Source organism: Astyanax mexicanus, chromosome 4 (assembly GCF_023375975.1).
Source record: "Astyanax mexicanus isolate ESR-SI-001 chromosome 4, AstMex3_surface, whole genome shotgun sequence".
Taxonomy (NCBI): Eukaryota; Metazoa; Chordata; class Actinopteri; order Characiformes; family Acestrorhamphidae; genus Astyanax; species Astyanax mexicanus.
In genome coordinates, this window is record NC_064411.1 from 43,261,013 (window position 1) to 43,288,101 (window position 27,089).

General features: G+C 38.4%; 1 protein-coding gene across 8 annotated transcripts in view; it reads left to right on the plus strand.

Moving 5' to 3' along the window:
* dock10 (dedicator of cytokinesis 10) overlaps window positions 1-27,089 on the plus strand; it is a 169,442-nt gene that overhangs the window by 55,788 nt on the left and 86,565 nt on the right. For 3 of the 8 annotated variants that reach the window (XM_022678764.2, XM_049478669.1, XM_022678768.2), the window contains exons 1-2: window positions 7,698-8,116; window positions 9,361-9,592. The exons of 1 other annotated variant lie outside the window; for it this stretch is intronic. In XM_022678764.2, coding sequence (XP_022534485.2) covers window positions 9,428-9,592 — 165 coding nt within the window. In that variant the 5' untranslated portion in view covers window positions 7,698-8,116; window positions 9,361-9,427. Of the gene's footprint in view, window positions 1-7,697; window positions 8,117-9,360; window positions 9,593-24,516; window positions 24,764-27,089 lie in introns of those variants that run through there. 4 more of the 8 variants (XM_022678760.2, XM_049478673.1, XM_049478670.1 and 1 more) reach the window with 2 other exon arrangements.

Here is a 27,089-nt window from a genome sequence, read left to right on the forward strand (position 1 = left end):
TTAGACTAATCACAGAACTCGTTACCTGGAAAAAAATTTGCTCAGCTGAGCTTTCCAAAAGGCCCATTTAGGCCATTTAACTGTGACACTGTTGTTTTATTGAATTAGAATAATGTAGAAACCGTTTCATTGAATTAGAATAAATGCTCGAATTTTTGTTTTCTGTGAAGAGTGTTCACTGTGCAGTATAAAGTCAGGGTTGAGTAGAATTTCTAAGTTGTAAAATCAATCATGGGTAAGCAGCGCAACCTCTCAACCGGAATAGTGGCTCAAATTCAAGCCCTTCGCCAACAAGGCTTGATCCAAACTAAAATTGCTGTGCAGCTCGGCATCAGCCAGTCTTCCGTCTGCAAAGCTCTCAAGAAAAACTGCAGCAAGCGCACCAACTGTTCCGGCGTCCGAAAAACTTCTGCTCGCGACAACAAGCAGCTGAGAAAGATCGCAGTCAGCAGTCCACTTCCGAGCTCACCGACTTGTGGAACAAGCAGACCGGCGCTGACGTCTCCAGATCAACCACTTACCGTCGTCTGCGCGAACTCGGCTTCAAATCTCGCGTTCCAGCAGTAAAACCGATGCTGAACAAGAAACAAATGTAGAAACGGCTGAAGTGGGCCAAAGAACACGGCGAGTGGACTGCTGAAGACTGGCAGAAAGTGGTCTTCAGTGACGAATCACGCTTCTGCATCTCCTTCGGTGACCAAGGTCCTCGTGTCTGGCGTCGTGGTGGCGAAACCTACAACCACGAGTGCGTGAAAAGATCCGTCAAGTTTCCCCAGAGCGTTATGGTCTGGGGATGCATGTCCGCTCGAGGTGTAGGGAAACTCTGCTTCCTCAAGAAGACTGTCAATGCTGCCGTATATCAAGTTGTTCTGGAAACGTTCCTGATTCCGACTGTTGAGGAACAGTTCGGCGAAGAAGACTTCATATTTCAACAGGATCTTGCACCGGCTCATGCGGCAAAGTCGACCAAAGATTGGTTCGCTAAAAAACAGCTTGAAGTTTTGGCATGGCCGGCCAACTCGCCTGACCTCAATGTCATTGAAAACCTTTGGGCCATCGTCAAGCGGAAAATTCGCGACAGAAAGCCTACTACGCTGGACCAACTGAAGCAGAACATCGCCACTGCCTGGGAAGCTGTGAGTGCGGAAACTTGCGACAAGCTGGTCAAATCGATGCCGCGGAGACTTCAGGCAGTCATACAAGCCAAGGGGGCAGCCACAAAATACTGAGAAAGTGATGATTGTAATTATAATAAAAATTATTCTAATTCAATGAAACGGTTTCTCCATTATTCTAATTCAATAAAACAACAGTCACAGTTAAATGGCCTGAATGGGCCTTTTGGAAAGCTCAGCTCAGCAAATTTTTTTCCAGGTAACGAGTTCTGTGATTAGTCTAACGAGTAGGACAGGTGCGGTGAACACCTGATTTGCTTTCTGCACAAAAAATGCATTCAAAGAATTTCATGATTGCACTATTTCAAATTATTCTAATTCGTTGACCAGCACCTGTATATCACCCTGACGTCCTCCTCTCCTGCTGCTTAAAGCAGCAATTAAACTCAGGGTCTGCTTTAGCCTCGCAGTGCTAATAGGATTAGCCACACTCCAAATCCCTTTTTTCCCACGCTGGTAATCTCTACTATAATGGAATTTAGTTCCCGCTCCTGCACAGGCTGAGCGTGCAGTCATCTTTCAGTGTATGCTCTGGAGCCTGCTGTTGTTTTGGCTCGACCGCTTGACATTTAAATTCACACAAATTGTAAGAAAAAAGACCTGACATCTGTTTTTGTGTGTGAGGGAATAAAAAAGATCAAAGAGGGCTTGAACAGATGATTTGTATTTGTATGTGTGTTTATATGTATAAATGTTTATGCGTTTCAAAAATTGAAGTTTCTGTGTTTGTTGGCTTTGTGTTTTAATTAGACCATTGTAAGAAGCATTGCAAAAAAAACACAAAAAGCGAAGATCTATATATTTGATTTTTTATACATCCTTAAAATTCACTGAACTTAAATTAGCATCCCTGAATTGAGCTTCATTTCCAAGCATTTGGAATATACCATACAAATTATTTAGCAACACTTCAAGCTTTTAGGACTTAGCAACACCACAGACAAAGCAATTCAGTCAGGGATGTGGCTAATATTTAGAGTGGCTAATATTTAGCATGGCAAATATTTGTGTGGCTAATATTTCGTGTGGCTAATATTTAGTGCAGCTAATATTTTGTGCAGCTAATATTTTGTGTGGCTAATATTTAGTGTGGCTAATATTTTGAATGGCCAACTATTTTAAGCATTTTTCTGTCAAAATTGCAAACCCCTTAAGTCATTTCTATCATTTTGAAACCTGAGTTTTCAATTGTTCAAGATGGTGGAGAACACAGAATTAGTATCGAATGGTAACATTTTAAAAACTATTTCAATATTACTGTTGTGTTATTGCATGTTATTGCAGTTGTCAAGAGAGTTCTTGTGCAGCTCGGCCAAATGCTTACACTTTCATAATTCAGATTTCACGCTTTATTCTGTCACTTTAGATCCTGTGTTTCCTTTTATGAGTGAGATAACAGCTTGAATCAATCACACAAAGGACAGACAGTCAGGCACTCCAGTGTTTGGCACAATTTCAAACCCAATTCAGCAAAGTCAGCACGGCAGGATACCTGCACTCATCATCAACCGCAACCAGAATGACTTTCATGTTCACTGGACTCCTGTTGGCGGGGTTTAAACAGTGAACATGCATAGAATGTTGACTCAAAGAAGACGGAAGTGTTGGATTTCAGTGCTGTTGGAAAGGAAGACTCGATATGGGCAACTCTTGGTCATATTTATTGAGGTACACATACAGTAGCAGTGGGTAAGATGTCTTGGCATTGAGTTGTAGAGGTTCCTAATGGTGTCCTGCGATAATCCATCCCATGTGGCTTGAATATCCTTGTGCAGTTCCTGAATATTTTGAGGTAGCTGTGGAGAATTGTTGGCCTTCAAGGCAAACTCTGAAGTATGTGGACGAGCATTGTCCTGATGGAACAGCGCACTTGAGTGTGCATTCAGAAAAGGTAGTGCCACTGTCTGCAGGACCTCTTTAATGGAACGTAAGGTCAAAAACATCATTGGCACTATTTGTCCTTTTCACTTATATGGATGAACACTGAGTTTTTTGCTACTTTAAGCTGAATATTTGTGGGTAATGAATATTTAGTGCTTTCTTTGGAGTAAACTTTATCTAGGAGATATGAAGAAAGTGTCAAAGGCAGGCACTACTTCAAAAGCTTCTCAGTGGCAACCTTGGCTTGTTCTTGTAGCTTGCGAGCTGTTCATGCATTCTGTTGTCAGTAAGCCTGGGGAATATTCAGACCCAGTGGTGCTTTGGTTTTCAAATTCAGAGCCAGTGAAGTCACTCACTACCATGCGAGCCGCTGGTTTCATAAAAGACCACTTTTTTTATTGGAACTTCCTCAGGGTTTGAATAGGACTGTGCCCAGTGTTATTTTCTTTTTCATTTATTCAGTGTGTAAGAAGTCTCTCTCTGTGATGTTTTAAGAATAAAAAGCTGACTGCAGCACTTTCTTGCCACTGCTAGTTGAAAGTTTGAAGATGTCTGGAGATGTTGAGCCCAATTAAAGCTTCAGATCTCGGGTTGGATCACTGAGTTGGCAGACAGCATGGTGAGCGCCCTACTTTCTTCAACCGTCTCATGCTGTATTACACGCAGAAAGACACCCTGATCTTCTTCAGGGTTCAAACCACTGACCACTGCAGTCTTAAACACACTGATTTCAAAGGTAAACCATGAAGAAAATAACATGGAGATGTGCTATTTTGTAGAACAAAAAAATATTGCTTCTCCATTTTTATAGCTATTATGTCAACTTGCTTGAGAGCATTGTGTTTATTTTCCATGTACAAGATGAAATCTGCATATTTATCTATCTATCTATTTTGGATTAAAGAACAAAATTTAAATTATGAAATGCTGTTTATATATCACACTAATAAACAACAAAATATCTAATGAATTCGTTTAAGATTGACCAATCAGTCATATTTCAGCTCAAGTGTGCTGTGAGGTTGTAACAGGAAACTGATGCAATTGTGAGAATTTATTGAGAAACACAAAATAAACAAACAAAGAAACAAAGAGTACATGGAGACTTGAAAACCAAAGGATCTCATAACTTGACTGACATAAAACATACAACCACGGACAGTGGAAACAGGTACAAGGGGACTATTTCTATGCACGGACAAGGACAGGAAACAAACCGGGAAACACCTGGGGGCAGGTAACAAGGGGGCGGAGCTACAAATGAACAAGTAAGCACACAGAAGACAGAGGCAGAGGGTAAATAAACACAGGGACAGACCAGAGAGAAGCAAAAACCGGATGAGACTGTGACACAAAATATCGACTATCGCATATTTCGCCTGATGATCTATCAATGAATGTACTATGTTTTTCTTTACATTAACTATTCAGTTGCTATGAAGGAAGACATTTGTGGGAACAAATAGCATCAGACAATATTTTGTCTTGTCAAAGCTTTTATTGACTGATTGACAGAAATGACTAATTTCTCAATACAATGTTTTACAGCTTTGGATGGATGTTTCCAGTTCGTCAGATCTGCATCAGAGTGCTTATAGATCACTTATTGGGAATGTCTGAGATGTGTCAAACGCACTCCATAAGCACATCGTCTAGAAGCGATATCCCCACAATCCATTAGAGCACTTGTCCTGAAATGTATTGCTACTTTTAGTGCTTGGTTTTAAAAGCTTCAGTCCTGGTACTTACAGGAATAGAGTGATCACAATTAAAAAGTTTCCTAATCCAGTTTGTATACAATTCACTTTACAATGGTAATGGCTAGGGATAGAATAGAAGTAAAGACATGATAAAGCAAAAAACAAACAAAAAAAAACAACCTTGGATGAAAGAAGCATATGGATTTATTAGCTCTGGTATTAGGAGGTTACAAGAATGAGAAAACCCTACATTTTGAGACTCTATGTAACATTGGAGAAATCAACTCTCCTGGTGGTATAAAGATATAAAGGGGTTGATTGGCTGTGTGAGTCCTTCTAAAACAATGAATCATGGGGCAGGAGGGAGACCAGGAAGCATGGCATCCTACTGTGGCCTAAAGTCTAGAACATTGGCACTTAACTGTGGCCAAGACAGCATAAGTTGCCCTATACTTTCTTGGTGAATGGAGGTTCCACATTCTCCACCATTACTCAGCAGAATGTTAGTACAGACATCTGTTAGTAGTGACTTAACAACATTGTAATTTGAGGAAGAAAGGCTCTATGTTAGGGCTGTTTTCACACTTGTAGTTCATTTCTATGGTCTGGATCAGTTAATGAGTTCATTTACGTGGAGTGTTTTCTCTTCCTGTTTGGTTTGGTTTCATACAGGCATAAACCTACACCCACCAAAATGCGCACCAATAAACCACGTGAGCACATTGTCTCTTCTGATTGGTCAGAGCTGTCTGGCATGTTATCATGCAGATAAATATATAGGGAGAATATTCTGTGTTTCAGCACATATACCTGTGCAGTGTAAAGCCTCTTTAACATAGAATGCTGAAATGCTGTGCTTTCAAAGAGTGTTTTCAGTGGGACGTTCAGCTCAGATGTACATGTCATGGGGCAGTGAACACAACACATGCTGCACGTGTAAACAGCATGAGACAGATCATAGCAGTGGTATTTAGCAGTATCTGGCTAATATGTATTGGATTAAACTGCACCTTGTCAGCAGTTTAGCTCAAATAAAAGGAGTATGCATTTACTAAAAGATGAATTCATAAAGATATAGAACATTTAGACATATAGTGCACTTTAAATGACTGTGCATATTATTGCTGCTGGCTTTTTCTTTTCTTTTCTTTTCTTTTCCTCCCTCCATACCCTTGTAGGTTTTGTTTTGTGTGCACAGAGCAGAATTCTGCTGATGTAGTGAAGTTTATTGCGTCAGTGGGACGTCTATTTTTAGATGTGGGAGAGATTTGGAGGGTCTTACACATTTTAAGGACGTACTGCAGTAAGCGCAGGGGCGGTTTGCAGTGGAAGGGGAAAAAAACAGGGAGAGTGTGAAGATTGGGCAGTAAAATCGATGGAGTTACAGACTGAGAGAGAGAGCTTAGCTCACACATTGCATTGGGACTGAATCACAGCTGCAGTGGGGATCGGTGTAATCAGTTTCAAAACCTAATAACTATTACCAGATTATTCAAGTAACCTTTTAATCGAATTGTAATTCCCCACTTGGTCTTGTGTGTTCTTCCAGTATCTCCGCCTTAAGTGTTTTCACCTGTGCTCATTTGTAGCTCTGCCCTCTCGTTACCTGTCCCCAGGTGTTTCCTGTATAATCCGTTTGTATTCATAGTCCTGTGTTTTCTGTTTCCTTTGTTGGTTCTTGTACGTTAATATATCAGTTCAAGTTGCATGTTTCTTTCTATTTATTTTGTTTTCGGTTTGTTTGTTTTTGCATTCTTAATAAATATCTTGCTTTTGTGTCCGCTCTCCATGTCCTCTCCTTGCTGCACCCTGACAAATTGGTTTAACTGGTTAACTACAGTATCAACTATTATCCGATTAATAGACTGAACTGTTGTGCCTTTTTAAGTCTCTTACAAAACAATAATTTGTAGCAAAAATGATTCTTACATTTTGCTAATCAAAGCAAAATCCAAACAGAAATCTTTACTGTTTAAAAACTTTCTGTATAATTCTGCAGCTGAACAGAATTACATCTAGTTTTGTAATCGATTAATCGACTATTATCTGATTAATCGGTAAGCACAAGACACAAGGCGAGGCAATTTGCAGCAGAAGGGAGAAGTTTTGGGCAGTACATTTGATGGAGTTACAGACTGAGAGCGAGCTTAACTTACACATTGCATTGGGGCTGAATTACAGCTGCAGTGATGATCAATGTAACCAGTTAACCTATCAACTAGTATCCGATTAATCGAATAATCTATTTTGCTCTCTTACAATCTGTCCAGTGTGTATAATTAGTGATTTATTTCAATAGAGTGAATAAATTCACGTTTTGTGAGGTGTTACAATTTGACTGAATAACTTTAGTAATCAACTATTATCTGATTAATCGACTGAACTTTTGTGCCTTTTTAGGTCTCTTACAAATCATTTGTGGCATAAGTGATTCTTACATTTTGCTCATCAAAGCAAAATCCAAACAGAAATTTTTACTGATTAGGAACTTTTTGTATAATTCTGCATCTAGTTTTGTAATCGATTAATCTACTATTTTCTGATTAATCAGTAAACACAAGACACAAGGCAATGGCAATTTGAAGCAGAAGGGAGAAGAATTAGGCAGAACATTTGATTGGATACAGTCTGCAACTTAACTCACACTCACTCTCTAAGCAAACCAGTGTGAGTGTGTTGCTCATTTTTTCCGGCCGACACAAGACTTCCTCAAGCAGTCCTCAAGTGTTTACACGTCCCTCAAACAGAACAGCAGGAGGAGAGGTAAAGAAAAGTGGTGTTTGTAGGGCAGCGAGTTAGTTGCGTGTATATGTTTCATGTGTTTTTTTGGCTATGTGCTTTGGTCAGCTGACTGCCAGGGTGGGCCGGGATTGGTCGATCCAGTTGTGCACAGCTGCAGTGTAGGCAGATTTGCACAGGACAAGGCTGCCAGTGTCTCCTCCTCGACTCGACTGCACTCCAGCAGCGGTGGAGTGTAAGAGAGTGTGTGTGTGTGAGTGTGGATGTGGATGAGAAGGAGAGTGTCTGTGTGAGGGTGTGTGTGTGTGTGTGTCTAAGAGAGGATTAGTGCTTTTACTTTACGCTTTGAAGGAAGATCTAGCAGCACTGAGGAACCAGGAGAAGGAAGGGTTCCTCGGGAATTTGGTTCTGCAGGAGGCGTTTTCTGTCCTCCCTGGAAAGATTTTTTTATTACACTCTCATGCTGGACAGCTGAAAAGTTGCAAAGGTCCAAAGCTGGAGCTCCAGGACCCACTGTGCAGGCAAGGACTGGACCCCAGACACCTAATCCTCCTTAGGCTGCTCTCCAGTGGGGTGTGTCCTGTGGTCCTGGGGGCTGGGCCACTGGGTCTGGAGCTCCAGGTAAGTAGGGCTGCAACAATTGATTAATTGCATGATTATAATTTGATTATTCGATTAGTCGGTCATGTCATCTTAAATTCTTCTTCTATTTGTACAATTATGCTTTCATTTTCCTATGGTGCATCAATACAACCGTTAATAGTGTTTGTGTAGTGATTTCACAGAATCAACTATTCTATCAACTTTTATTTGCTTAATTGGGCTTTATTATGACTGAATTACAGCTCATTCCATAATCGAACAATCTATCAACTATTATCCGATTAATCTAATATTCTGTTTTGCCATCTTAAGTTCTTTCTCAATATGTATAGTTTTTTAGGTGATTATTATTCTATTATCCAACTATTATGAAATTAATTAACTAAACTGTTCTACCTTTTTTTTCTTTCTGTAAGTGAATAATCAGAGCAACATCATCCATATACAGCTCTGGAAAAAAATAAGAGACCACTTAAAAATGACGATTTTTTTTTTTATTTGACCAAATTGAAAACCTCTGGAATATAATCAAGAGGAAGATGGATGATCACAAGGCATGAAACCAAACTGAACTGCTTGAATTTTTGCTCCAGGAGTGGCATAAAGTTATCCAAAAGCAGTGTGTAAGACTGGTGGAGGAGAACATGCCAAGATGCATGAAAACTGTGATTAAAACACAGGATTATTCCACCAAATATTGATTTCTGAACTCTTAAAACTTTATGAATATGAACTTCTTTCTCATTTTCTGCAAATTAAATGCTCTAAATTAAAATATTATTATTTGGAATTTGGGAGAAATGTTGTCTGTAGTTTATAGAATAAAACAACAATGTTCATTTTACTCAAACATATACATATCAATAGCAAAATCAAAGAAACAGATTCAGAAATGGAAGTGGTTTCTTAATTTTTCCAGCGCTGTAGTTTTAATACTTTCTATGTATTTAACTGAATATCAGCTAGTTCCCTAATCTATCAGCTATTGTCTGATTAATGGACAAATCTGTTTTTAAAGTGTTGTATGCAAGTCATTTCTTAGTTTTGGTCCATAGTTCAATCAGTCAATCAATTAATCAATTAATCAGTCAATCTGTTCTGCTTTCTACAATTGCTATCATTTGTATATTATCCATTAGCATGCTATCAGTGCAGATTTTTTGCCTGTTATAAAAATGATGCATGATCATCAATAAATATACAAACTCATTTTATTTTATAATCAACATTACTCAGACTACCTTATCACCAAATTGCTGCAGCCCTACAGGTGAGGGTGTGGTGTGGAAGTCTGGCTGAGGTTCTGAGCCCTGGCTGCGTTCTCCAGGCATGGGCTGCACGGCTAGCATTGTTCTGCTGCAGGCTTTAAGGTCACTGCTGAGGGGGAACTGCGGCCGGGCCCGCTCGTGTCGCCAGGAGCGGGTCTCCCTGGACGTCCCGCCGCTGCAGGACAGGGAGGAGGCGGACGGGCGACCGCACACTGTCATCGTAATGGTAAACAGACCCTGCTTGCATCCCTCTGTGCAACTACTGTTTTTAGACTGGCTTTTTTAGTTTTGCATATGAACAGATACTACTGGAACTATACTGTCCAAAAGTTTGTAGACACCTGGTACTTCAAAGCTGCTTAAAGGGCTTTAAGGGGGGTTTGCATTAACCGCCTTTACTTTTCTCTAAAGACTTTACACTGGATTGTGGAACATTGCTGTAAATAACTGATGGCATTTGGCCTTGAGAGCATTAAATAGGTCAGGTGGGAATATCAAAGATATCCCAGAGGTATTGGCTGAGGTATAAACAGTCTAGAGATATCCAGAAAACTAGAATTCCATTTTTTATAGCCCAGTTCTTCAGGGCTTTACTACATCTCTTTGCCTACATTCACATTACCAGGCTAAAGTAACTCAAATTCGATTTTCTTGCTCAATGTGGCTTTTTTATGGCTGTGTTACTGTATGGCTGTTATTCAAATCAGATCTGAGCCACTTCCATATGTGGTCCTAAACTGGATAGGTATCCATTCCATGGACATGCGACATGAATGTGTATGGTCAATTAGGAACTTATGCGTCTTTTGCATTTATGCTGCGCTACGTGCTTCTCTCTTGTACCCACACTCTATCACTTGGTGCAACTGTGCAGCTATAGCTGTAAAAACAGCAAAAGCAAACCACCTGGCCTTTTTTCCTTTTTTCAGACCAGCTGTTTACTCTCCACTCCAGTAAAAGATGCTCCACATATGAGCTGCAAAACCCATCCATTATTCTTTATAAAGCTACAAGTCTTCTGCCAAATATAAGTTTTTTTGTTGTTGGTGAAGAAGGTGACATTTATACAATATATAAGTATCAATGTGCGCATGTGAGGCGTTTTAGGGACAGATTCGTTTACATTACACACAGATACAAATCACTTACATTTGTAAATGTGAACTGTCAGCTGCCTCATCTGCCTTTTAATGTGAATTAAAATTTTGGTGGATTTTTTGTTTACTACATAAATCAAACAGAGAAACTATTCTTTACACTGTACCAACATTTCTTGATGAGCGGACCAATAGAAACTCTTCAAAATTACCTAAAATAAACTCTTTTTACATTGACCTCCATTGAAAGTTTAGAAGTTTTTTTCTCTCTCCTATAAAGTTGCTGTTTTGGAGATCCGTGTTTTTCATTGGACAGCCACAATATAGCCTTAGACTCTAGGCATGGTATAACACTTTTAACTTATTGGCCAGCCCTGTGTAATGCATTTTTTTTTTACAGTTTAATTGACACAAGGCAGAATATATTTTTGTGTTTTTGGTATATTCATTTTTGCCATTCCTCTGCTTAATAGTAATAATGTTACTTTAATGTCGAACAATGACATGCTCATATGTCATTGGAAATGGAAGTAGTATTTTGTATAGTGGATTTTAGCAGAGGGAGACCTTTAAATGTCTACACAACACATTTGGATTGTCTCATCTATCTAGAAAACACTATCAGACTCACCCAAACATTATAAAACAATTATTCATGTTACCTATCCATGGACAGACTGGCCAGTGTTCAACCTGACTCACAAGATAACACCTTACAACTTATACGGGTATGGGTGTTCCCGAAGAGGGACTGCAGGAGAGGTAATGGCATTATTTAAGGGCACAACAGTTGCAATGGCTTAGTGCAACCTGTGCAACCTTGTGATCAAGAACTGATCTGGGTAGACTCAGCAGCTCAGTGTCTAGGGTGTTATCTGTTGCCGGGTTTCTTCTAGTGGAGGAAGCTAATTTTAAGGTATGTCTAAAATTGCTGAAGAAATAGCAAAATGCGTAGGATAATAATAGACTGTAATAATAACAGCCTTCTGTCTTTTACAGAATGTACCAGAATGCTGCTGTGGGACAGTTGTGACCAGTTTCTGCATTGCTTGAGGCATTGTTGGGGAACTGTGTGGAGAAAATAATGTATATGATGCATATCGAGCACTCAGAGCTGCTTCCAGCACAGCTGAGAGAGAGAGAGAGAAAGAGAGAGAGAGAGAGAGAGAGAGAGAGAGAGAGAAAGACAGAGGAAATCAGACTGTGGGAATGTGGGGGTCTGTGGGAAAAAATGCTGCATCTGTGTTTGTGTGTTTTGTGAATGAGCTGCTGGTCTGAGATCAACATCTGTGTGTGTGTGTGTGTGTGTGTGTGCGCACGTATACTTGCTGTCATGCTGTGCTTGGACATTATACACTTATTTATTCATCATCCACAAGTTTTTTACATAGAAGTACAAATACTACAGCTCTGGAAAAGAATTAGATCACTTAATGAGTTAAAAAATAATTAGTTTCTTTGATTTTACCAAATTGAAAACCAGCCATCAAACAAAGCTAAACTGCTGGAATTTTTGCACCAGGAGTGGCATAAAGTTATCCAAAAGCAGTGTGTAAGACTGGTGGAGGAGAACATGCCAAGATGCAGGAAAACTGTGATTAAAAACCAGGGTTATTCCACCAAATATTTATTTTTAAACTCTTAAAACTGGGGGATTATTTGGGAGATATTTAATTTGGGAGAAATGTTGTCTGTAGTTTATAGAATAAAACAACAATGTTCATTTTACTCAAATATATACCTATAAATAACAAAATCAGAGAAAGTGATTCAGAAACTGAAGTGCTCTCTTAATTTTTTTTTTCCAGAGCTGTATGTTTACTGTATACAAGTGCACTACATGGACAAAAGTGTTGGGGTATTAAAGAGATTTTATCCTGCTTTTGTTGAAGTAACTGTCTCTACTGTCCAGAGAAGGCTTTAAGCTAGACTCTGGAAAGAAGCATTGCTGTGAGGATTTGATGATTTGATGATTTGAACAGGATGTTGGCATCCCTACTCATCACCATCATTTCCAAGAACACAATAGTTTCCACTGCTTTGTAGCTCAGTGTTTATGTTTTTCATAGATCCTGTCCTATTCTTTTGGCAATACTTCTTCTTTACATCAGAGACTTGCCAGTCTCAGCAATGAGCAAAAATTAAAGAAGCTGAACACTGTGTTCATTAGAAGGGGTGTCCACACTTTACTTTGTTTGGACATCCAGTGTCTTATTGCTGCTAATTAGTGATGCTGCTGATTCTGGAAGGATCCGTGTTCTCAGACTGTATTACAGTAAAAATTACAGGCTGTAAAACAGCAAGACACTGGACAGAAGCTTCTACTTAAGTTTATGGTGGCATGAAGCCAGGCTGTTTGATCTTTCTCGTACATCTTCCTCTTTCACGTCATCTTCATCTGTCTGAGATAAATTATTCTCTTTAGGTTTCGAGTAACGTAAAGTTTTGGTTCTGGAAAACAGGTCAGATGATTTGGGCTGTCCTCACATGTTTTTGGGAAATGGCACTGGAGAAGTGGAGTGGAAAAAAGGCCCCACATTTGGCAGGATGTTCCTCCTCGTCTTTCCCTCCTACCTCCATTTGTCTGTCCTTTCCTTCTCTCCCCTCTTGACTTTCATCTCTCTCCCATAACATTGAAAGAGGCCAGACTTCACCAGTGTGTGTGTGTGTGTGTGTGTGTGTGTTGTAAAAAGATAAAAGTTGAGAAAACTCAAACATTTAGGGCAACTTATTGCACTACATTTTTTAATTTTGACTCAAAAACGTGTTGAAGAAATCCACCATCGTAGGTATCACCAACTTAAAAAATTCACTTCATGTTTTCAGTTTTTAATTTAAGTTTTCTGAAATGTGAATTCAATTTCTGTCATTTAGCTGACACTTTTATCCAAAGTGACTTACAAGGTTTTTCCTATTACAGAGGCGGACCAATGTAGTGTTAGGAGTCTTGCCCAAGGACCCTTATTGGTGTAGCGCAGTAAAGTCACTCAGCCCAGGAATTAAACCCCAGTTTTCCACATGATGTGGTAGCTCACAAGCAGCAGGTGGTGTTATCCACTGCGCCACACAAATCACTGTGTTGTTCTGCTGACAGTCCTTCAGGATCACCTTAAATGTATGTTGTGTCTACAATACATTTTGCGTTAATCAAATTCATGTAGAATTTGATGGCAAACACTATTTTTTTATTAATTTAAGTTAACTACTGGGAACTGTGGAGTTATGATGATTACATATCTGTTTTATTGTCAGTCATGGCCGAATGTCAAATGTGACCAGCTGGACCAGCAGTTACACTCAGCAACACAAACCAATACAACTTGCTCTTTATGTTGTTGACTAGTCATTTTCTTCATTTTAAATCAGGCTTGAGCTCAATGACAGTAGTGCACAAATTGAGGGAGGAAATAATGAACCCTGTATTGTTGCAAAACAAGAAACAAAAGTCTATAAAAAGGTTTTCATGGGATACATTTTTGGGTAGTGTACCTCTTGGTGAGAGACCATTAACTGCTTGACATGCCTCTGCCTGTGCACTACACACTCGAAGACATTTTGCCACGTTGACAGGCTTTGAAAGGGGTTGCATCATCTGATATAAGAGAAGCAGCATGTTCATCCCCCATCAAGGTGGTCTGTTAGGCAGCAACTGTCACTTTTATTTGCAGTGATGTCATAAGCGAGAAACTGGAGGTGTATCATCTTTAGTGAAAACTGAGGGGGTTTGAGTTTGAAGGCCTTGTGGTGAGAGCTTAAATAGCACCTTTGCTGTAAATCAACACACTGTTAAAACGTATAGTGTGATGATCTATCTGCCTGTCTGTCTGTCTGTCTGTCTGTCTGTCTGTCTGTCTGTCTATCTATCTATCTTTCGCATAGACCCTACAATATAACAATGTGGCACTCCACAATAGTCGCATTGAAATAATTAATTGAATAATAAACCGAGGGTTTATGCCAGGCATAAAGTGACCCAACGTTCTGGAGCAGTGGATCTGTATTCTCTGGAACGATGATGAATGGTGCTCCATGTTCTTGTCTGAATCTAGTAAAAAGCACAGTAACTCCAGATAAACTCTTTTTTTTTTACTTGTTTGGTGGAACATCTGCACGTTAAGGTGAAAAGATTATTTCTTTAACACCGGGGCTGGAGTAGCATTAGCATTACCCGCCAGCCCGTGCTAGTTCTTTTGCTGTTCAGAGGCGAGTGTATCGGACTGTAGTCTGCTTGTTAACCGTGTTAAAACAAGCTACATGGGACAAACCTCTAGCTAATGTTGCCCTGGTTCCTCAGTGTAGCACTAGTGATTAGCCCCACATGCTAATGCTCCAGCCTTAGTGCTGGAGAAATGCTTTTTTTCAGGGGAGAAATCTGTGTAGATTAACATCCACTGCTCGTTTGACTTTAAAAGAAAGTATTTTTTATTACAGTTTTGTTTACTGAGCTTAGCTTTACTTAACTTAGCTAGTTATCCACTCACTACCATCTTTATAGTGTCTCTTAAAATGGGCCTTATAATTTGGTGTGCCTTATGTATGAAAATAGACCAGAAAATAGACGTTCGTTGATAGTGCACCTTATAATATGGTGCGCCTTATAGTGTGAAAAATACAGTAGTTGTTTGACGGTTATTTGGCTATTCAAGGGTTGTCATTGTAAAGTGATGGAGGAGCTCCATGCAATACATTTAAGATGGGCTGGAGTGGTGTTTGTGGTCCAATACTGACCATCTAATATCAGAACCTGGTCTGTGTAACACACTCAGATCCTGCAATATTAGTGGTGTGAGTGTTTTAGGGTCCTACAATATGTGTGTGTGTGTAAAAGCCAGACATACACTTCTCTCAGACATTCCAAGCGTCCTAGCTGTCACAGACTGCACAGATCAGTGCCAGCTCCATATGCTTACCATTCCTTATCATTCATATCTCTCTCTCTCTCTCTCTCTCTCTTTCGTCTCTGGTGATGATCCTTACAGTAGATTATGACTGATGGAGAGCAGATGGTTCATTGCAGCCCTGCAGTCTGGAGTAGACCACTCACTGTCACCAGTGTGTGTATGTGTGTGTGTGTATGTGTCTATGTGTATCCCAGTAGAGAATCCCAGAGTTTCCGCTACATATATTCTGTTTTATTGCCGCCTCAGCTTCAGATTTTTATAAAAACGGCATGAAATCACAATGTTAAAACTCAGCAGATGGCTTTTAATTTGAAGGAGAGACAAATAAGGAAGACAAGGAAAGGAGATAAGAGAAAAAAGTAGATAAATTATCTCTGGTTAAATTTTATTTTAGGTTTTACTGTTGAGAAGAACATTCATAATGTAAACTTAAATGCCTTCATGCATGAGAACAACAGTAGATCAAATACAATAGATCAAATAACTTGACATTTACACAGAGAGAGCCTGTCTATTGGAAAACAAACAAATGCGAAGGCTAAAGTAACATCAGCTGACTTTATTATACTATACTAGCTCTGTACAGCTTCTGTCTTTCAGCTAGAAAACAGTCAATTTGAGAAGAGGTAGTAACTTCTTTATTTTAAAAAAAATTAACTTGAACATGCCATTTTTTGGCTCTGCATGTCGACATTCTATGAAGTTGATGTTAATTTGCTGCTAATGTAAATTTTTGGTCCACAAATTTGGCCATCTACTGGTTAAACAAGGATCTGCAGCATCTTGTGACCTTGCACAATGCTCGCAAAAAAATAGATCACATGATTAGGGGCGGGTATCGTCACTGATTTCCCAGTTCGATTCGATTCCGATTCACAAGGTCCCGATTCGATTCAAAATCGATTAATTTAGGTACATTTCAGTTACAATAAAAATTGTAGCTTAAATATGAAATGTAATTATACAAGAAACACTTAAACTTCCTTTATTAAAATCTTAGCAACAGTTACATTCATCTTTTAATATCATTTAATGTAGGCCGCGTGTAAGGCTAGTAAACACGGCTAAAGGGGAATTAGCTTAACCGGTGAATTGGCGAACCCGCTAAGCTAACGGTGGATTCAGCCGTTCAGGTCTTACTTTAAGTGAAAGTAAGTGAAAATACAGAAGAAAGTTACTTACATTTTTACAGAAAACGCGAGACGTTAAAACTGTGGGAAATGGGCTTTTTCTAAAGATCGATTCAGATTTATATGAATTAATAATAATAATAATAATAATTTATTTATATAGCGCCTTTCCTGAAAACTCAAAGCGCTTAACAACACAGCCATAGACAAAAGGCATAGTGAATAAAGACAAGCATGCATACAAGCACTTACACGTAACAGTGCAAGTATTTATATATTTAAAAAAAAAACATTATTTAAATTATTTAAATGAATTAATATCGGATAATTCAAATGAAGATCAATTTAAATCGAAGAATCAATTTTTTAAAAACACCCCTACACATGATCTAAACTCTCTTTTATGTTCTCTGTCTCATCTGTTATTGGCAATATAGCATATTTGGTATGCAAATTGTCCAATACTAATAAAAGATAGCCAATCAATCATTCCATCTCTAGTACTATCCTTCTTTACCCTAAACTTTAGTCACATGATCTAGGCAAAAATAGGACTAATAAACATTATCAAGGCATCAGATATGTGCTAACAAAACTGTTACTGACCTCTTCGATAACAAAAGCCCTGTTTTATTGAGTTTCTCGCCAGTCGTCCAGTCTGCTATCTGAAACATTAATCGTGATGGGACTCAGCTGTCCTTGGCAGCATCTCTCTCTCTCTCTCTGTCTCTTTTTCTCTTCTGCATCACCGTATGATGAGTGCGGGCGCTAATCACACACGCCTCAGCTTCTATTTTGATCCCTCACAGCTGTAGTTTGCAGACATAATCAGTGCAATCGCTCCCCCTGCGCAGAGGGAGGGCAGGATGCAGAGAAGAGAAGAAAAGGAGGGAAGCGTGTAGATGAGCGCTGATGAACAGGAAGAGGGTAAAGGGTAGAATTAGAGAGGAGAGAGGGTGGCAGCAGGGATGTAAATAAGAAAGAGAGGATAGGCAGAGGGGGGTGTGTAGGAGGATGGAGTGTAGTGTGAAAGTGCTTGTTAGGGATATTTTGGGATGTCGGGCTCTTACAGTAAATCATCAGCACTTACAGAGTGTCATTGTTAATGGCTTGGTGTATTATTAACGCGTGTGATCTGTGGGTTTGATAAGACTTGTGCATGACTGCACTGTAATCTGTGTTAATTCAAGCCAACCTAAATTGGTAAAGCTCAAAATCTGTGATTTTATGATGTCAATAGAACTAGCTGGAAAAAAATAAGAAACCACTTAAAAATTATGAGTTTCTTTGATTTTACCAAATTGAAAACCTCTGGAATATAATCAAGAGGAAGATGGATGATCACAAGCCATCAAACCAAGCTGAACTTCTTGAATTTTTGCACCAGGAGTGGAATTAAGTTATCCACAGGGGTGATAGCGTTCCGGCGCCGCGCCGGAAATCCGGCGTAGCGTGGCTCTATAAAAAAAATATATATATATAAATAAAATAAATAAATAAATAAATAGAGCCGGTTCAGGTATTAAGTCCCGCCTCTCAGTAGAAACAGCCAATCAGCTTGCTGTTTTTTTTTTTTTTTTGCGGAGGAGCGGGGGAAGCCCCTCCCTTGCTGTGAGATTTAGCAGCGGGATCGGACGCAGCAGCTTCAGCTGATTTAAAAACAGATCTGGATATACGGAGATTTTTCTCAAAAAAAGATAACGGTAGGCTAAACACGTAAACTGTGATGATATGTTTCTGATAGCTGGTTAAAAATACACTTCTTGTATCAGCACACAGATTAAACCCACTGTGATTAATAAACTGCAGCTGTGTTAGTGAGTTAGCTTGATAGGGAGTCAAGGTTTTAGAAAATAAATAAACTATATATGTAATGTTCAACTTGCCCTGTACCTGATCAGCTAATCACTATTTCACATATTTCACTGTCGTTATTAGTTTAGGATTACAGGAGAAAATGAATATAGCTAATTAGCTAGAAGCCAGATGTAGTGGATAGTCAGAATTTAGTACAGTACTTTATGTTTGTAGTTTAAAGCAGTTTCTTAACCCTGATCACTGAACTAAAATTGTGTTTTCCACAATTCCACAATCATTTCACCTAGATTTTCACCTGATCTTGATTTTCACCTAGAGTGACAGCTGTCACAGTGAAAATGAAGCGGAGTTATGAAAGTGGTTGTGCTAAACGAAAGAAACGGGCAGAGAGCAAAAGAATCGCAGATGCACTGCCAAAATTCACCTCCTTTTTTTACACCTCCTGAACCGATCAGTGTTTTTGGGGCCGATTCCGATCGCCGGTCGTCTTTCACCACGATGGGCCGATCGCCGATACCGATCTTGGGCGGGGCCAAATGCCACATTAATGCCACACAGGTGCCTGGCAAACCTGGCTGGTACAGATTCCCCTAATTACATCCACACCAAAGCAAACACTGGTAATTTACGCTGCTAGTAAATAAACATGAATGTTACTGACCAAAATAAACGCTTTTTAGGAGAGATATAAGTTCTGTGTAAATATTTATAAGACAATACCTGACAAAATCAGTTTTAATGACGTTAAATAAACATCACTGTGACAGCGCTAGTCGCAGTTTCACCGCAGTAAAGGACGAGGAGGTGAATCACTTATCTAACCAGCCTTTACTGATTTCTGCTCCAATAACCCTTTCAATAACCTCCAATAGCCTTTAATAGTCTTCAGTAGCCTTCAACAGTCTAACCTTGCAGCCGTGGTGTGTCCACTAAACTCCGTAGTTATAAACATCATGAGGTAGCAGCGCTAACTGACCTGTTTATAATGTAATCCGAGCAGTGCCTCCGTGACAACTGCTGCTGTTAGCTGCTTTGGCTGAAAGGTGAACTGTAGAGAGCTGTATTATCCGTTTTTAAAACCTTTTCCTACACAGATGAACTTAAAAAAAAACGCTCCAGACTGGCTGAGCTGAGCTCTGTAGCCCGTGGCTGGGCTGTAGCTGTGACTGAGTAAAGACAGCGGGGGCTTGTGCTGCTGCAGCTCCCACTAGTGGTTGGATGAGGAACTGCAGCTTCTTGTAAGTGAGCAGTTTCACCGGTTTCACCAGTTTCATCCACACACAGCTCTGATAAACTGCTTAACCCTAAACTCCTGAATCAGATCGGCTAAAATCATAAGAATATCTGCAGAACAGTGTTAATATGCAGAAGAATATACAGAAGTGTTAATATGCAGAAGAATATACAGAACAGTGTTAATATGCAGAAGAATATACAGAACAGTGTTAATATGCAGTAGAATATGCAGAACAGTGTTAATATGCAGTAGAATATGCAGGATCAGGGTTGAGAAACACTGCTGTAATGTGACTTCTGTTCATTTGTAGTTCACAGTAAGACCACATGTCCTGACGTTTATAAAAATCTCTATGAAACATAAAGTTACACTATTTTACACAAGGACACCATCTTAAGAAGAGCTCTCAGTAGAAAAAATAAAATAAAAGTGCACTTTTTTTTACAAGAGTGGAGAAAATGTAAATATGAAAATGAAAACGTTATCTAAAATGTGTCACTTGACAATAAGGTTATACACAGACTATTAAATGTTTGAATAATGTGTCAACATTTATGCCTATGTTACATCACATATGCAGTCTGTTGTCCCTCCCCAACAACCCCCCCCCCCCCCTCCCCCCTTCCTCACCCTGTTGGAACAGGAAAAAAAAGTTCAGGCTCAGGATTTTTTTTCACTATCACCCCTGTATCCAAAAGCAGTGTATAAAACTGGTGGAGGAGAACATGCCAAGATGCATAAAAACTGTGATTAAAAACCAGGGTTATTCCACCAAATATTGATTTCTGATCCATAAAACTTTATGAATATGAACTTGTTTTCTTTACGTTATTTGAGGTCTGAAAGCTCTGCATCTTTTTTTGTTATTTCAGCCATTTCTCATTTTCTGCAAATGATGCTCTAAATGACAATATTTTTATTTGGAATTTAAGATAAATGCTGTCTGTAGTTTATAGAATTAAAAAACAATGTCCATTTTACTCAAACAAATACCTATAAATAGCAAAATCAGAAAAACTGATTCAGAAATATACATCAGTTAAGCTTCATCCATTCATGCTTTAGTTATACACTGTAAAAAAAAGTCAATTTAATTTATTAATTATTATTTCCAGAATCTTTTAGGTTTAGTTGAGTCAGAACCCCCTTTTTTTACTTCTGCGTCTCAGTTTGAGCAACAATGCATGCTGAGTTGAGCATCAAAACATTAGTAAATAAGCTGCAGCTGTTTAATAATTTGTTTACTGTTTATCTGCAGCTTAGGGTGCCCTTATTATGTAATTTCCAGACTAGGAAGAAGGCTTTTAACAGAGGAGCGCTGAGCCGTTCCTGAGATTTTAACTTCAGTTTCCTTCCCAGACGTGTAAAGGAGCAGTTAGACTGTAGGACCACCCTAGAACTTTCTAGAGCATTCCTAGTCTAAGAGTCTAAGAATAGAAATTTAGGATGTTACTCTAGCCTTCAGCATTAAAAGTATGTATAAATGAATGGTTGGCAAAGAAAAATGTAAAGCAGATAAATAGTGGTGTTCAGGTGTCTGGCCAAAGCTAGCCGACCATAAACCAAGCAGAAATCTGTAATGTTGTAGATTTTTCCAGATGGAGGCTTGTCAACAATGATTGTAAACTCAATTATTTTTATCTGTTTATTTCTCCTTTATTTGCTTTGCTTTTCAGCGTAGATATTTTCACAAAACAGTTCCCCAGCCATCCTGAACAAGGCTGTTATGATTAAACTGAAAGTAATGTTGGCAAATAAAATCTCCCTACGACAACAGGCTGGGGAAACCATGACTCATTAACCAAATAGGGGGATCTCTCTTTTTATGGGCATCACCGAACGATGATACATTGCAATGTCATAGAAGATAAAGGAAAGTCCCCTCAAGGTTGTTTTATTCTATAAACCATGGACAACATTTCTCCCAAATTTCAAATTAAAATAATAAGAGCATTTATTTGCAGAAAATGAGAAATGACTGAAATAACAAAAAAGATGCAGAGCTTTTAGATCGATCTTACATAATACAAAGAAAAAAAGTTCATATTCATGAGGTTTTAAGAGTTCAGAAATCAATATTTGGTGTAATAACCCTGGTTTTTCATCACAGTTTTCACAGATCTTGGCATGTTTTCCTCCACCAGTCTTACACACTGCTTTTGGATAACTTTATGCCTGCACTCCTGGTGCAAAATATCAAGCAGTTCAGCTTAGTTTGATGGCTTGTGATCATCCGTCTTCCTCTTGATTATTTTCAAGAGGTTTTTAATTCAGTAAAATCTAAGAAACTCATCATTTTTAAGGGGTCTCTTATTTTTCCCAGAGTGGTATGTTCTGGTGTATATAGCTTTCAATTCATTTAGGGGGTTTTGGTTGCTGTTAAACATGATTACTCATTGCTGTTAAACTTTTGAGTCATTTTTTAACCTTAAGCCAACACAATAGTTAATAAAATTTGCAGAGATTAGTCAGCATAGTCGACATTCGGCTTAAAGTTTGTCGACTTCAAAGTTTTGAATAATCATGAAAAAAAAAAAAAAATTGGAACAGGAAATGTGCCCCCAGGAAGCAGAAGAGATGGAGGGCATGGCAGACATTATAATTGATATATAATAAACAAACTAGTAAACTGCTAATATAATCATTAATTGTAGTTCTATAAAATGTGTTTTTCCCAATACATATGCTTAGCAAATAGTAGCATCAGTGTTCCAATTAAACTAACATTTCGATATTCAGGCTTGTCACAAAAGTCAGAAAAATAAAAAATATATATTTTGGTGTAATTTATAATAAGAAATATCTTTTTTCCAACCATAATCATGTTGACATAGTATTAGTATTTAAACTTCAGGGTTTCAGAATCCTAATCTGTCTGCCCTTATGTATCTTTATGTGCAGACAGACATTGTCGCTCAGCTGTGGGCGGCTTGTGGTCTAACAGAAAACTGGAAACGCTAAAGAAACATGTGACCTTGTGAGAGACAAAGATAGCACTTCATACAGAGTCCTCTTCACCTTCTGGAAGTGTGATGATGATGATGATAGATTAAAAAGAGAGAAACGATAGCAGTGTGTGTTGGCCATTCTTATTTTCTTCCATTTTAGTTCAATATTATGATCCCTAAACTCATACAGATAAGCTTACCTATTTAAACTTTAAAAATGGTCCAAGTGAACCAATGATCCAACCAGTGGTCAAGATCATGACTGTGTAAGGATTACTGATGTGCGTGTGGAGCAAAGTCTAGCTTATCTGGGAGGAGCTACTGTAGCACAAATTGCTGAAAATGTTAAGAAATTAAGGCTATGTTTTGTCTTGTCTTGTCTTGTCTTTTTGAGTCCATACCTGAGCAGGTCAGAGCTGGTATGGTGGGGCAAAAGGGACCTACACACAATGTTAAGTGGTTTTAATGATACGGATATGAAGGCTATGTATTAAAAATGTATGCTATGTTTTGAAGCATTAATACAGTATTATGCAAAATATACTGTGACACTTTGACAACCAAAATATTTAGCAAAAAATAGTATAAGAAAAAGTATAAAACTTAGCCCAGATGTCCATAAGTTTTGGGATTTAGGGCCCTCTCTGGTGAGAGTGGGTAATTGCACCAAGAAAGAATCCGAATCCAGGTTATGTTCAGTCTGAGAGAAAGAAAGAGAGAGAGAGCGCTCAGTCAGAAACTTCACTTTAACTACAAACTTTGTTTTTACTATGATTGAATGAGCTACTGAGCTCTGAGTTTCCCCTTCTGAAGTCTCTGTTGCTTCACCAGCCGCTCGCGTTTAGTAAAACTGAGCCGGATCCTCTTTTAGAGGCTGTACATGTGACATAAGTACTTAAAGACTGGGGATGTGGACAGAAGAACTCCCGCAAAAAGCGACCCGACACCCCAGTTTTAAGAATGAATATATTAGGCTCAGCAGGGATGATCGTTTCAGCACACTGGTACCATTAAACCATTGAACACAATATTGTCCCTTTTCACTCAGAAATACTTCTGCTTTCAGTTTTAGAAACTAAATAATACTGACTGCCAAACATATTTGCTATTCAGTATTCGACCCTGTGCCAAATGTTTCAGTGGGTTGTGAACGTATAATGTCCTTACACTTAATTAACAGCAGTTAGACTGTAGGGCCACCCTAGAGCTGTAAAAATGACTTAAAAAACTTACAAAATACAAATCTGAGTAAATTCACTTTTCTGTTTAATTTTGTTTGAATCTGGTTTCAGCCCCCCATTAATATTTTATATTACAGGTGGGCAATATTACAATATTTTAATGTATCCTAATGCTTTTTTTATTGTACTCAAAATATACTTTTTTTAAGCATATCAAGAATATGATAAACTGAACTATTTTTTTCATTACAAAGAGTGTAATTAGTGCTGTTTAATTAGATAAAAGAACATGATAATTTAAATATGATTACTGTATTACATGATTATATGGGACAGTGTGTGAAATTTAGTTTTTAATAGGGGTGAACAATTAAATATCGGAATAGTATCGTATTGTATTGGGCGATAATTGCTACTTTTATATTCATTGATTTAAGTACAGTATATTTTTATTTATTTTTATTAGCTATAATAAAAGTTGTACACATATACAGGGGTGCTTAGTCTCTCTGTAGGTTATAAATGTGTATATCTGTATCAGCATTTGCATATATATACATGTGTAATATTTGTACATGTGTATACATGTGTAATTTTTACAGTGTTGCCTAGTCCCATTTTATATATATTAATACTTTCTGAAACCTCTGTAAGATATTGATGTACTGATATCGAAAAAATACCATCAGTCATCTTCTCTCTCTCTCTCTCTCTTTCTCTCTCTCTCACTCTTTTTTTCTGGTGGTGACATCACACACCAGCTCTACTTCCTCTCCTGACCACGCGCCCTATGATCTGACAGGTTTCATATGAGGCCGGAAAGTTCTACTTCTCTTCTCACCGTGCGATCAGTCTCAGAGGCCAAGCGCTCTGCGTGTGTGTGTGTTTGAGTACGTGTGTATGTGTGCATATGTATATCCGGGCGTCAACACGCGTTTTAAGAGGAAATATTAGGCTTGTAAACTGTAGATCGTTTCTGCATATGTGCGTACCTTGATGCCAGGATGAGTTTTCGAAGTAAAATCACCTTTCGGAAGAAGATGAAGTCCAGGCGAGCTCGGGCAGACTGCACCAGAGTGAGCTGCGTACGTATCCGAGAAGTTCTTTTCTGATTCTGTAGCTTCGTCTTTGTTTACCGAAACTTATTACGTTGTTCTCGGGACTGCGTTTGCTTGTGTTTTAATATGAAACTGTACTTGGAGACGTTATGATCTTTTTATATCTGGAAAAGTCATGTTTTTGATGGTATTAGATAGAAATCGTGAAGTGTCAGAACCTGTTTTTGGAAAAACTTACTTTTCTTTTACTTTTCTCATAGGCAGGTTGTATTATAGCTACTGTATATTACATACAGAACTAGTGTACATAATGCATTATGCTGTTTATATATATATATATATATATATATATATATATATGCTTTGTATAGATGTATTTCATCAGTACCTTCGTAACATTGAAAGCCAGTTTTGTTCTTCAACTTGTCATTACAGACTCCTGGCCTATAGACAATAAGAGACCACTTAAAAATGATGAGTTTCTTTGATTTTACCAAATTGAAAACCTCTGGAATATAATCAAGAGGAAGATGGATGATCAAAAGCCATCAAACCAAGCTGAACTGCTTGAATTCTTGCAGCAGGAGTAAAGGCATAAAGTTACCCAATAGCAGTGTGTAAGACTGGTGGAGGAGAACATGCCAAGATGCATTAAAACTGTGATTAAAAACCAGGGTTATTCCACCAAATATTGGTTTTACAATGTTCGTTTTACTCAAACATATTTTCCTATTACTAGCAAAATCAGACAAACTGATTTAGAAACTGAAGTGGTCTCTTAATTATATTCAGAGCTGTATATATATATATATGTATGTACAGAATGTGTCAGTGTGTGTGCTGTTTGATCTGCTGAACTGCACTGCTGGACACGTGTTGTAAACCACTGCTGGTGGCATTGCCCCGAGCTGCTTCCCCCAAACAGGGAAGTTTGCTCCTAACACGCCCCTAACTGATGTAGACTAACACAATAACACTGCCATGGAGACTGGGGAACCCCCGGAGAAACCTGTATGAGCTCTTCTCTTCTGCTTTTTTTATATGACTGTTTGTGGGCATAGCTAATACGTCATCATACTGGGACCTGTGGTCAGAACTTCAGCCTTGAAGTGTTCCTTGAAATGTCATTCGGCTCATACTGGTTTCTGATATTATACGCTGGCACACTGTGAAACTGTCATTAACATGTTTTTAACCTGTTTTTGGTGATCGGATCATGTTCAGATTTCAGTTGTCTGCATTAAAGGTCAGGACACATTGTGGATCACTCAAGCAACAAGAATCTAATGTGGTCAGAGATGGATCTCATTCACAATTAATATACCAATGAATACAATTGATTGTGTAACAAGTGTAAACAGGCCCATAGTATTGTTTTTTTTGTTTTTTTGCCAAATTCAGTTTGAGACAGGCATGGTATGCATCTAGTGTGACCACTAACCATTACCAACTGTGATTCTGTGATACTCAATACATCACATGACAATTCTCTACTATACTTAATGGAATCTGTTTCTTAGTAGTTTTTTATTGGGTTGTAGGCCAATATTTCAATGCTGTGGATCATTCTGTTTCGCTAATATTAGTCATTGTTGGCCTGTAGACCACAGTCTATAGATCATATGATCATTATATATCTATATACCCAAATGTTAAGCCAAGTATTAAACATTTTGCCTGTACTGTCAAAAATATGGATAATAATATGAGTCACTATAGGCCTACAATGACTAATATTACCATCATAGAATGGTCCACAGTATTGAAATATTTGCCTACAACTATAATTCTGTGAAACTAACATCAATAAAACCTCTTTAGAAACAGATGCCATAAAGTATCGTATAAAATTGACTATATTGAGAGCCCAGTCTATGGATCAAATTGTCTTTATAAGTCTTTAGACCCAAATGCTACCCCAAGTATTAAATGTCATATATATTATGCTAAATAGCAAACAAAATCTAAGTGGAGGGAGCTTCATTGTTCAATCAACCTTTTTAATTTGCCATAAACCAGGGAATAGCTCTTCTAGCTATCAGGGCATGGTAGTTCCGAGGCCTAATGCATTTAGCTTTGCCATAGCTCCCGTGAAGGCCGATCGCCTTATGTACATGTGCCTAAGTAAGGGTGTAAAGTACTAAAATATGACCAAATCTCAGCCCTGTAGGCCTTATGGTTTCTTTGGCCAATCTCTTCAATGCCAGAAAAAGAATAAGAACTATAATAACAAGAAGAAGAATCAGAACAATAATAATAATAATAATAATAATAATAATAATATGAGTCATATAGGCCTACATATAACTACATATAGGCTACAATGTTAGCCTAAAAATGAGAAAATATTTAG